At 36.0% G+C, this 12,194-nt stretch overlaps 2 protein-coding genes across 6 annotated transcripts in view; both read right to left on the bottom strand.

Moving 5' to 3' along the window:
- LOC104700648 (histone H4-like) overlaps positions 1 to 436 on the bottom strand; it is a 3,510-nt gene extending 3,074 nt beyond the window's left edge. The window contains exon 1 of one of the 2 annotated variants that reach the window (XR_002032717.1): positions 1 to 435. Coding sequence is in view for 1 of the 2 variants with exons in the window: in XM_010416185.2 (XP_010414487.1) it covers positions 58 to 366 (309 nt within the window). In the remaining variant the exon portion in view is untranslated. The other variant, XM_010416185.2, reaches the window with a different exon arrangement.
- Positions 2,219 to 5,133, bottom strand: LOC104700646 (UDP-glucuronic acid decarboxylase 6-like). 4 transcript variants are annotated; one of them, XM_019227548.1, is made up of 10 exons: positions 4,966 to 5,133; positions 4,545 to 4,630; positions 4,087 to 4,261; positions 3,852 to 3,943; positions 3,639 to 3,792; positions 3,458 to 3,535; positions 3,274 to 3,367; positions 3,116 to 3,182; positions 2,787 to 2,891; positions 2,219 to 2,681 (listed from the first exon to the last, which is right to left on the bottom strand). In XM_019227548.1, the coding sequence occupies exons 3-10, from the start codon at positions 4,193 to 4,195 to the stop codon at positions 2,499 to 2,501; spliced, it is 882 nt and encodes a 293-aa protein (XP_019083093.1). In that variant the 5' UTR covers positions 4,196 to 4,261; positions 4,545 to 4,630; positions 4,966 to 5,133; the 3' UTR covers positions 2,219 to 2,498. The 4 variants fall into 4 exon arrangements, with proteins under 4 accessions (XP_019083093.1, XP_019083092.1, XP_019083094.1 ...); XM_019227547.1 differs by lacking the exon at positions 4,966 to 5,133 and adding an exon at positions 4,737 to 4,912; XM_019227549.1 differs by lacking the exons at positions 3,852 to 3,943; positions 4,966 to 5,133 and adding an exon at positions 4,737 to 4,912 and having other exon boundaries at positions 3,639 to 3,752.

The following is a 12,194-nucleotide window of genomic DNA, read 5'->3' as shown; positions in this document are numbered from 1 at the left end:
AAGACTTAATTAATCAACCAGCAAAAAAACAAATAAGAAAACTCAAATTTGTTAAAATCAACCACCAAATCCATAAAGAGTACGTCCTTGTCTCTTCAAAGCATAAACAACATCCATAGCAGTAACAGTCTTCCTCCTAGCGTGTTCAGTATACGTCACAGCGTCTCTAATCACGTTCTCGAGAAAGATCTTCAGCACACCTCTCGTTTCTTCGTAGATCAGACCACTGATACGTTTCACTCCTCTACGAGCGAGACGACGTATCGCTGGCTTCGTGATTCCTTGGATGTTGTCTCTTAGAACTTTTCTGTGTCTTTTTGCTCCTCCTTTGCCTAACCCTTTTCCTCCTTTTCCTCTTCCTGACATTTTTTTTTTTCTTTTTTTTCTTGGGAGAATTTGAGATATGTTTAAAAGACGATTTGAAGTTCTGTTTGGTTGGAGAAGAGATCGATGATGGATTTATAAAGAAGATGCTTTGTTTTCGAAATGAATCGTGACCGTTCTTTTTAGTCTTAGATTGTACGGGTTAATGATGACGATCCGCGAGAAAGGTTATGAAGAAATTGGATCGTTGATGAGTATTGAATCGACGGTTATAGATGGGGTATTAAGTCAGTCACACGGATCGTGTATTTTTGTTATTTTTCCTTCAACCGGTCCGGTTAAGTATGGGAGCTTTAGCCTAGAATGAAATGATGTCGTTGTTTTGATATTTCAGAACCAGTGAATAAACCGGGACGGTTACTGATAATGTGTGTTTTGTATCTACCTAGAATGAAACGATGTCGTATTGAGGTGGTTTCGGCTCTGCTTTTGATCAAAAACAGAGCGCAAAGATCTTCTTGATTCTTTGTCTTCTCTTTTTATAAGCTCTTTCTCTCTTATGTAACTCAAAGACTCCGCTGATGATGAATACCAAAAGAGTGAAAAAATAATCGACGGTTATGTATTGGATAAGCACAATCTTGATTTTTTTTTGTTTTTGGCACAATCTTGATATTAGCTTATTATACGCGACTTGAAACAACTTGCAAGCTATAGATTTGTTGATGAATCCCTCATTCAATACAAAAGCTCATTAAAGATAAGAAAACTCTCCTGTTTGCAAAGTCAACTGTCTTTTACGTGACTAAAAAAAAGAGAAAAAGTATTCCGCTGCCGGGGTTTGAACCCGGATTTCACAATTGAAATTAACCTGTGTGCTACAGCGGATTTGTTTGAACATATCTCCAATCAACTAGTATAGTAATGAAAATTTTAGTGTTTTCTTAACCTTAAGAAGAGGAGAGACTTTTAAAGTTTATTGGAGTGTACTGGTTTGGAGCATTTAACAGTGTCCACAACTTAAGGATTGGGTGGCTTAGCTAGAATGAAACAAGATTCTTACTCTTGTATGTGTCTCTTCAATTCTTTTTGCTTTCTCTTTAACTTATAAGACTTCACTAATAGTGAATTGCAAGGTATTATTCTTACTAGCTGGGAATGGGATCACATCGATCTCGAACTACTAATAAAAAGTGTGTTCTTGATTCAATCTTCAAACCAATACTTTATGGTATTTGTCCTAAAATTCTCAGCAAGTTGTAAACTTATACAAAGTGGAAACAAAACAAAGAAGAACAAATCTTGAAGAATGAACTCATAGAGTTTCTTTTTTGATCAACGCAAAATGATAATCACAATCTTGGTGTTAGCTTTGTACCGTAATTAGATTCCTTCATGGCTCTCATTCAACAAAAAGCTCATCAAAGATCAAAACAAAACTTCATCTTAAAAGTCAACTTAGACAAGCATAATCGATTTTCATCAAAAATAAAAGTGGTATATATTATAAATATATTGGATCTGTCCTTTCATCACAATCGAAGTATTCCGCTGCCGGAGTTTGAACCCGGATTTCATCATTGAAATAAACTTTTGTGCTACATCGGATCTATTAAATGTATCTCCCATTGACTAGTATATAGTCTTTATAAAAAAATTAGTATTTTGTACCTACTAGGCTACTACCATGTGTTGAGACTTACCTTAAGACCTTGCAGTGTGCGCTTAACAATGTGTTCTCTTTGTTATTCTTCAAACCAGCGGTGTGAGTGAGATAATAAGGTTGTAGAAATTGATATAAACTAGATTTCTGCATAGGAAACTCTATACACCAAAAATTTGGTTTGCAGTACAAGGAAAAGAGTTAGGACTTTTCAAGTTTTCACAAGATAAGTGACGATAAAATGACTCATGTTGTCAACTAGGCTTAGTTGATCTCATTAATTACATTGCTCATGAAAATATCCAAGTAGTACAACATCACTCCCTAAAATGTTCCTCGTTAGGAAGTTTATTCACTACAAACTCAAAAATGCAAAAAAGAATAAAAACACAAGCTCAACAGGCTTCGGGGATTAGCAAGTTAAAAAGAGAAAAAGAGTGGTAAAAAACAAACATACAAATCCATGAATCTTTTTGAAATAAGTTTTTTCTCTTCTTGAAATAAGTTTCATTCACTTCTTTGAAACACCAAGCCTGAGACGGAAGTCTTCTTCCATAAGAGGAAGCCCTTCACGTAGCTTCACCTTTGGTTCCCAACCAAGAACTTCTTTAGCTTTGCTTATGTCTGGTTTCCTCTGTCTTGGATCATCGGGTGTATTCTCTACCATTTTTATTTCGATGTCCGGTTTAATAAGCTGCATATATATATATATCAATTCTCATTACTCACTTGTTACACAACTAGCTATAATCACATCTATGCATGTGAAAATGAAATAACAAAAATGACAGTTGTTAACCTCTTTAACCGTCTCAGCGAGTTCAACCATCGTGAATTCGCCTGGATTGCCTATGTTGATCGGTCCGGTTTGGTCTCCTTCCATCAGTCGCATTAGACCGTCCACCTACAAAACCAAAGTTAAAATCATTTCAGCAATTTGATGTGCATGTTGTTACCAATCACACTTTTTTTTAGTTGAATCAATCGCGATTTTTCTTCTCCTTTTTTGTGATTCGGTAAGAACAAGACCAATGCAAGTATAATTTTTAATGATTGTGAGATCCGAAGTGTTCTTAATCATATCCTTTGAATCATAATAAAGACACTATATAGGATAGACATACATACCATGTCTGATACATAACAGAAACTGCGGGTTTGTGTTCCCGGTTTCTGAACAGTTAGAGCTTCTCCCCTGCAAAACCATAACTAATAGTCTTAGATTCGACTCAAAATAAACCCGGTTAATAAAAAGTGAAAATTCAAGAACTTGAGGTTAGTTTCACCTGAGAGCCTGAGCAATGAAGTTGCTCACGACACGACCATCGTCTATGTTCATACGAGGACCATATGTGTTGAAAATTCTTGCTATGCGTATTTCTACATTGTTCCCATAATAATAACAACAAATAAGCTAGTAAAACTAGATCCAAGTTTCCAAGGAAATGACAATAGACTGATTAATAGTACCAATCCCATGTTGCCTATGGTAATCAAACATCAGAGTCTCGGCAACACGTTTTCCTTCATCGTAACAGCTTCTAACACCTTATAACGTACAACACCAAATCCATCGATGTGTTAGTTCATTAGTTTATAAGCTGACATTATTAGAAATATTTATCATATTGTCAGATATATAATGACTCACCAATCGGGTTTACATTTCCCCAATAGCTCTCGGGTTGAGGGTGAACAAGAGGATCACCGTACACTTCAGATGTCGAAGTAAGCAAAATTCTAGCTCCAACCCGCTTAGCTAGTCCTAACATGTTAAGTGTGCCAATCACATTTGTTTTTATCGTCAGATGTCGAAGTCATTAACATTATTATATCATCATTTGGCTAACGAAATTTAACAAACCTTAACCGGATTGTACTTATAGAAAATTGGTGATGCAGGACATGCTAAATGGTAGATTTGATCAACCTCGACTAATAGAGGCTCGGTCACATCTGAAGAATTTTGTTTTAATATTGGTGTTAATTACTTTGGTGAACAAAAAAAAAAAAAAAAATATTGGTGTTAATTACTAATGCAATGTTTTGTATTATGAGTATTGAGTATCAATTAAGATTGACTAATCAAGAAGATTTACCATGACGAATGAGCTCAAATCTTGGATGACCGATCCATTTCTTGAGATTGTCTTTTGATCCTGTGAAGTAATTATCCGCAACGATTACCTCATTCTTTTCGTTTTGCATCAATTTATCAACGAGATGTGAACCAATGAATCAAGCTCCTCCTGTCACCAAGATCCTCATATTCGACTGCTTTCCCAAAATCATTCAACAATTCAATTTCGACATGTCAGTTTGCATTACTACACCTGGTTATTCAAAACTCGCATAATGCATGTTGTTGACCATAACAAAAACAAAATCAATGTCAAAACATTTCTAACTATCAAAGCCTTTTTAGGTGAGATTGAGATCTATACCATGAATTTTAACTTTATTCACTTATGACTTTGACTTGTGCATAACTACAACGTTTAACTAGAATTAAGTCTTAAGGGATATTTTGACTGAAAAATAAAAAAACAGAATTGACCTGAAAAAACTTGGAGTTACGCAGAGGAGAAGGCATCGGTGGTGGCTTTGTCGTTGTCGTCCCGTTGGAAGAATTCGTTGTCATTTCTGGAAAGTTGAATTAAATTTAGTAAACTCTAATCACAGATTCATCATGAGATAAGAATACACATGTTACATACATAATCGCACGGAATATAGAGTATTAATCAACCTGATGAGGCAGTGAGAAGCTGGATGTAAAATTGTAGCGAAAACTATACACAAATCACTCTTCTGATCTTGATGACATAACAAGATGCAATGGAATCCATATTTATACGCATGTAAACTTAGATAAAAATCATATGAAACAAGAAGATGAGTCCCACAAAATTTGTAAACTACGTCAAACAAAAGAAAAGAAAAAAAAAATGGTGGGAAATAAAAAGAAAATTCCCTACCAGAAATATTGAAGCTTCAAAAGAACGAAAAGTGAGACACCGGACACGACGAACTTCACCAAACCCAATTCTAATTTGGTCACCAAACGTCGCTTACGAATGAAGTTTCAATTAAAAAAGAGTTCTATATCAAGAAAGAGAGATAAGAGAAGAAAAGAAAGACTCAAGAAGAGTTTGACTTTTCACTATTCTCTACTAAAGTTTAGACTAATGATTTAAGCATTTAATGGATCTTAAATTTCGAGATTTGCGACACGATTAATTAAAACTTGTGGGTTTAATTAAAACAAGATAAGCTTAGAGCTAACGTGTGATATGCTCCGTAGGAATCGAACCACTGTGTTGTTATTGCGCTAAACGAATTTACGTATCACACCTTTATAAAAAAAAATTATTCGCAATTTATCGAGGATAAGATTATTCTTTGGCTTTAGTATTGTTTTTGTTGAGCAAAAAGATTATTAAGATTAAATTAAAAGTAGGCCTGAGTATTCGGTTTTTCAGGTTATTCGGTTTGGTTTAATCGGTTTTTCAAATTTTCAATTTTTCTAAAATCATATCGAACTGAACCGAATAAAAGTTCGGTTCGGATTATTCGGTTTTCGGTTTATTCGGTTTGGTTATTTGGAGAATTTGACATTCCGAAGTAAACCGAAAAAAATATAGTTTGGTTAATTTAATCCTAAATAGACCAAAAAAGGGAAAAACATATGTAAATATAAATAATGCTAAAAACGGAAGCGAGACCATTAAAAGTTACAAACCTTAGTGAGTAAGACCACAATAAATACTTCAGATATGAACTAAGTAACTCTAACCAATGTACTTTCTAAGTTAGTAGTTACACCAAAAAGGCAGCATCATATTAACAGGTTCAAAGTTCACAAAATTGACTCAGTACCATCCATTGTTCAAAAGAAGAAGGTACTGACTCAATACCATCCATCATTTAAGCCTTTAAAGCTGCAGGCTGCTTGCTAATCCATATCAAAAACAAAAAAGACAAAAGAGCAGCTTCCATGATTCTAGGCTGCAAGCTGCTAATCGACATAAAAAAGGAAAAAAGAGCAGCTTCCATTTCAAACCTGTAATCATTGAAACACAACACAAATTAGCATCTAAACCATACATTATTACATGAGAAAGTGAAATAAAAAGTTAAGAATACTTAACTTATACTAAAAGAGTAAAAGTTACTGAGTGAGCAGGGGCGGATCTAGAAACATAATTAATATGGGGTACAATATATTTAACATATAAAATTTTAATTTATAAAAAGTTATATGAACATATATCAAAAGACATGTAAATGAAGCAAAATTATATAATGTGTTAATCTACAATTAGTTATAGAAATTTGTATAAAAATGTCAAAAATGAATCATTAGACTAATATGATAATCATTTATTACCTTAAAATAATAGAAAGAGACAATAATAACCCATTAGCTAAAAAAAATCAGTAAAGAACCTGGGGTACAATCAATTAATTGTTTCATCTCCATAACAAGTTACATAACAAAGTTGAAAATTATCAAATCTTTGTATGGGGCACGTGCCTCAGTACCCTTCTACATACGTCCGTCCCTGTGAGTGAGCATTGCATTCCGAGAATCTACAGAAGCAAACATATTGTTAATAACTGTGAAGAGTTAAACTTGTATACACAACTAAATTTGATTACTTACCAAGAGACTCAAAGAACGCAGCTTCTTCCAACATTTGCACCAAGTTAGCAACTTCTGCTTGTGTTTTAAAAGAAACCTGCAACCACTGTTGAGTGCATAATAACATTTCAACCATATAAGGAGTTAGAGAACTCCTATATGGATCCAATATTCGACAACTAGTACTGAAAACGGATTCTGAAGCTACTGATGAGACTTGGATAGCTATAACATCTTCAACAATTTCTGATAATATAGGGAACTTTTGGCTATTACACTTTCACCAGGACAGAACATCATAAGGGAAACCCAAAGTAGTCTCCACTCTTATTTCAGTTTTTTTCATTCAAGTAGATATTCAACTCAGTGCAACCATCTACCTTTCTCTTAGAGTTAACCAACTTATTTTAGATAACCTCCATCCTTTCACAACCATCCTCATCATCATCAGATAAATCACAAGTAGTAATAGGTGTTGGCTCTAAGTCAGTTGGTTCCTCAACCTCAACAGGTTTGCTAAGTCTCAATCTATATTCCTTATACAATTTTTTCATTACACTCAAAACTGAACCACTAAGCTGCGTACATTCAATGATACCCTTACCATAGAGTTGCTCAATGCATAGATTAGCAAACTGCATCTTGTTGCGGGGATCAAAAACAGAAGCCACGATCACAAGCAGATTCATATTTATTAGTCCATCCCAGTATTTTTCAAATTTATCCCTCATTATATGTGCATCCTTTCGGACCTTTTCATTACTGCTGCCACACTTGGTAATGAGATTTCTTTCAATGTTTATAATCTCATTGTAACAATGACTGGAATTCACTGTTGTTGAAGCAGAGAATAGTAGAGTACACTTGTAAAAGATCTTGAGAAACTTAACTAACCTTGAAACATCTTCCCAATCAGAAAAAGGGGTGGTCAAACCCGTTTTTTCTTTGTCTGCTCATCAATTTCAAGGAAATAATCATCATACAGTTTGTCTTCACTCAACATCCTCTCAAATGGTACTCTTAACTTCAGAGCAGAAGTCAACATCAAATACGTTGAATTCCACATGGTGGGAACATCCATAGGCAAATTGCCTCTACAAACCTTTCCTGAATCAAACCTCATAGCAAAAGACTTCACTCAATTGAAAGATGACCTGACATACTTGATAGCGTTCCTAATAGTAACTATACTAGGCTTTGCTACTTTAAGACTATCTCCCACAATCAGATTGAGGATATGGACACAACATCTCATATGAATGAAATCACCATTTCTCACTAATGCTTCTCCTCCTCTGAGCATCATCTCATCCTTGAACTCTTTCAAAGCCTTGTCATTTCCTTTAGCATTGTCAACTGTAACAGTAAACACTTTCTGAATCCCCCATTCTTCCAAGCAATCCAAAAGTTGTCCAGCAATTGTGGCTCCTTTATGATCAGTGATCACCTTGAAACTAAGTATCCTTTTCTGCATTTCCCAGTTCTCATCAATCCAATGACCTGTGACAACCATGTAGTTGACAGAAGTTGTTGAAGACACCCATATATCTGTCGTGAAGAAATCATTTGCTTCTGAACACTAAACAAATGTTTAAGCTCCTCTTTCTCTTGCAGATACATTCCAACAATGTCTCTACAACATGTCCTTCTTGAAAAGGTGTTGTATATAGGCAGGATGTTAAAACAGAAACGCTTCCAACCCTCATATTCCATAAATGAGAAGGGTAACTCATTCACCACAACCAACTCATTAACATATCTCCTAAAGAGGTGAGGATCATACTTAATAACCCTCATATTCCCACTCTTATCACCACGCAAGACATTCTGTTTCTCCCTTTCAACATGATCCTTGTACATTTTACATCTCTCTATGTGACCTTTCATCGGACTAGTTCCTACTGTCTTCGTGTCACATCCAATCTCTGTACCACAATACCTACAGTTGGCATACTTGTCATCCTTTACCCTTTGTATGAAGTGTTACCATACCTCAGCTCGTTTAGCATACTTTTTCTTTGGTTTTGGTGGTAAACCAGATTATGGTGTCGCCCTCTTCTTTCTAGTCGCACCATGTTCTTCTCTGGTTACAGGTTCTCCAGTCACACCAGTTTCCTCTTCGTTATTACCTTGAGAAGCCATCTACAAAACAGAGTACAAGTTTAGCGTTAGACAAAGTATAACTTCAACCGATTTACAAAAGTTAGTGTTATAGTTTGATCTTTGAAATCCAAAGATTAAAAAAAACAAAACCTCAGAAATAAACCCAAATGAAAAAATGAATTGAATTCTCAAAACATAGCTTAAACAAGTAACAACACTATAATCAATCCAAAATTTTCGCAAAAGTTCTCGAAATAGCTTAAACAAGTAACAATACTATAATCTATGTAAGTATCATCGACTAACTTTGACTCTTTCCTGACACGTTAGCAAAAATCACGGTCAATCCACAGACGATGAAACATATACCCAAATCAGTGTTCAAAACGAAATAGGTATATCACTGTTTTAGAAGCAAACCCACACAAGATTGTCATTGAAACAACAAAATCTTGAGAACAAGCCACATAGATACACAAACACCGAGAATAGCTATAAGTGAACAACTTAAGTTGACCCATTTTGACATCCATAAGCGTTAGACAAAAACTAAAACTTCAATTGATTTGCAAATTTAGGGTTATAGTTTGAAATCCAAAGATTAACAAAAAAAAAACCTTAGAAATAATCCCAGAAGAAGAAAGATGAAAAATGAATCGATTTCTCAAAAATTAGAGTTAGGGTTTACAAACAAGTTGAAACTAAAGATACAGAATTATAGATTCTAAGACGAGCTTACAAAACAAATTAGCAAAGGGTTTACAAACAATTTCACAAACTAAAGCGAAAGAAGAAATAATTACCACTTAGAATCTCGACTAATCTCCAGTTTTCCACTATCAAAGCTACGAACGAGAGGCAGGAGAAGAATAATTGTTTTTGTCGGAAAGTACAAAGTAGGTTAGTATCGGATATAAACAAATATATCTCTTGGGTAACATGTTAGTGGATCACATATTTTTTAATTTGTAGACTTATTAAACACATGTGCATCAAATTTTGATTGGGCTTACTAGAAAAAAATTTAAAATTGCCCAATACCAAAGCAAATTAAAAATGAAACTCATCTAACCTAATGAATCATCGTGAGAGACTTTGAATTAATGGCAGCCGCAACCGTCTTCAGTTCTTCTTCTGCAAAACACAAAGGCTAACAGGTGAAGAAGAAGATGGAGTGATATAGAACAAAAACCAAATAACCGATCGGTTATAAGCCGCCGAACCGAACCAAATCAAAAACCGAAACCCTCTGAAAATTCTGTTGATCGGTTCACTCCTTCATTCATTTTCGGTGCCGAGAACCGAAAAGGTCGGTTCTTTCGGTTCGGTTCTTTCGGTTCGGTTCTTTCGGTTCGGTTCTTTCGGTTTATTCCGAACGCCCAGGCCTAAAAGAGAGGTTCAAAGTTCCAAACTTGAAAAAGAAGAACCAACACAGTGGATTTCTGTTATAAATTAAAGAGTTGATTAGGGGCTGGTATATATAGGGCTGCATTGCCATTTCTCCCCTTAAAATCATTTGGACAAGTGTAGTGCATGCGCTGACACATGGCGCTGCATGCGTTGTATGGCATGCATGCGTTACAATCGCCGAACAAGCGGCGATGCATGGCGTGCGTGAAATCTACTCGCCGCACAAGTTGCATCCAATTTCAACAAGTGGAAACTCTTTCAACAAGTGGCAACTCTGTCGCCAAATGACGTTTTTGCTTCAACAAATGACAATTTTTCTCCAAGTATCTCATTTCTTTTTTTCTTGATAAACAATGGCTTTGGCGACCCAAAATCAATTTTACTCGTCTTCTTATGTATTTTCCGGTCCTTTGTTCTGCCGTGCATCCGTATCGTGTCTGTCCCGTCCATACCATGTGAGACGGTGTTCTTCGATTGGACACAAAGTCTCGAATATTCCTTGGCTTATTTTAGTTTTGACTCGGCCATTCTTCTTCTTCTTCCTTTTAAAGACTTCCTATCGGTAAAAATCTCTTGACCATCGGCCATCCACTTCGTTTGTTCGATGGCTCCCGCGTCCGACATTGGCCACCAGCCATTCTTCGACTTATTGATATTTCTTCGGACTTCTTTCGATAGTTCTTCTTTATTTTTTCTTCTCTTTCTTTCTGAGTTCTTTCCGGGTTTTCTTCTTCAAAAATTTTATTTGGGTTTTATCCGTTAGTGCGGGTCACTACAGTCTTGGTCCAGGGCATTACATTCTCTTCCCCTTATTAGAATTCGTCTAAATGGTTAGATGGACCTGCTTCTTTGAGAGTTTCATCTTCTACGAAAAATTCTGGATGCTTTCTTCAAAATGAGGCTTCATCTTCCCATGTGATTACCTTTCGTTGTTGTTTACCCTATGTTAATTGAATTTGAGGAATCTGCTTATTTCTGAGCTTAATTATACGTCTCGCTCCAATACTCAGCGGTCCTTGGGGATAAATGACGTCGGGATGTGGTTTTTCGACTATTGGTGTCTCTACTTCTCGAGGGTCTTGTATGTGCTTCCTTAGCATAGGCACATGGAACACAAGATAAATTCCCATGGTCTTAGGTAAAGCTAAGCGTTAAGCGACTTCTCCAACTCTGGCAATAATTAGAAACGGTCCTTTATATCTTTTTCCAAGTTTCTTGGTCTTTCCAAAGCGATCATTCCCTTTTCCTTTGATAGCTACGACCTTCAGGTAGACCATATCTCCTACTGCGAATATAACTTCTCGCCTCTTTTGATCTGCATACTTCTTCTGACGATCTTGGGCCTTCTTCATATTTTTCTGGATTATCTTGCCTTTCTCCATGATTTCTTCAGTTACATGTTTTTGAATTCCTTCTTCTCGCCAAACTTCTATCCAACATAAAGGTATTCGACAGGGTCTTCCATAGAAGGCTTCAAAAGGAGCAATGCCAATGCTAGCATGGTAGCTATTGTTGTAGGGAAACTCAACTAATGGAAAATGAGACTTCCATCCTTTTGACCAATCTAAGACGCACATTCGTATCATATCTTCAATAGTGTGAATGGGTCGCTTTGTTTGGTCATCTGTCTCCGGGTGATAAGTTGTGCTCATGAATATGTTGATTCCTAGAGCTTGTAATTCTTTCCAAAATAAAGCAGAAAATCTTGGGTCTCGATATGATATAATGTTTGCGGGTATGCCATGGAGTGGTACAATCTTGTTCACGTACAACTTGGCTAACTTCTCTGCACTTGTATCATGATTGACCGACAGTAGTTGAGCAATTTCGGTTAAACGGTCTACATTTACCCAGATTGTGTTGTAGTCTCTCTTGGAAGGTGGCATCCCTACTATGAAATCCATCGCAATAGACTCCCACTTCCACTTGGGTATAGGAAGACTCCTTAGTACTCCGGCTGGAACTTGATGTTCTGCTTTAACTTATTGACATGTATGATATTGAGCTACTCTTCTTCCTACTGCTTGCTTCATTCCTGGCCAGTGGTAG

The sequence above is a fragment of the Camelina sativa genome, chromosome 7 (assembly GCF_000633955.1).
Source record: "Camelina sativa cultivar DH55 chromosome 7, Cs, whole genome shotgun sequence".
Classification (NCBI taxonomy): domain Eukaryota; kingdom Viridiplantae; phylum Streptophyta; class Magnoliopsida; order Brassicales; family Brassicaceae; genus Camelina; species Camelina sativa.
This window is presented reverse-complemented; position numbering and strand designations above follow the sequence as displayed.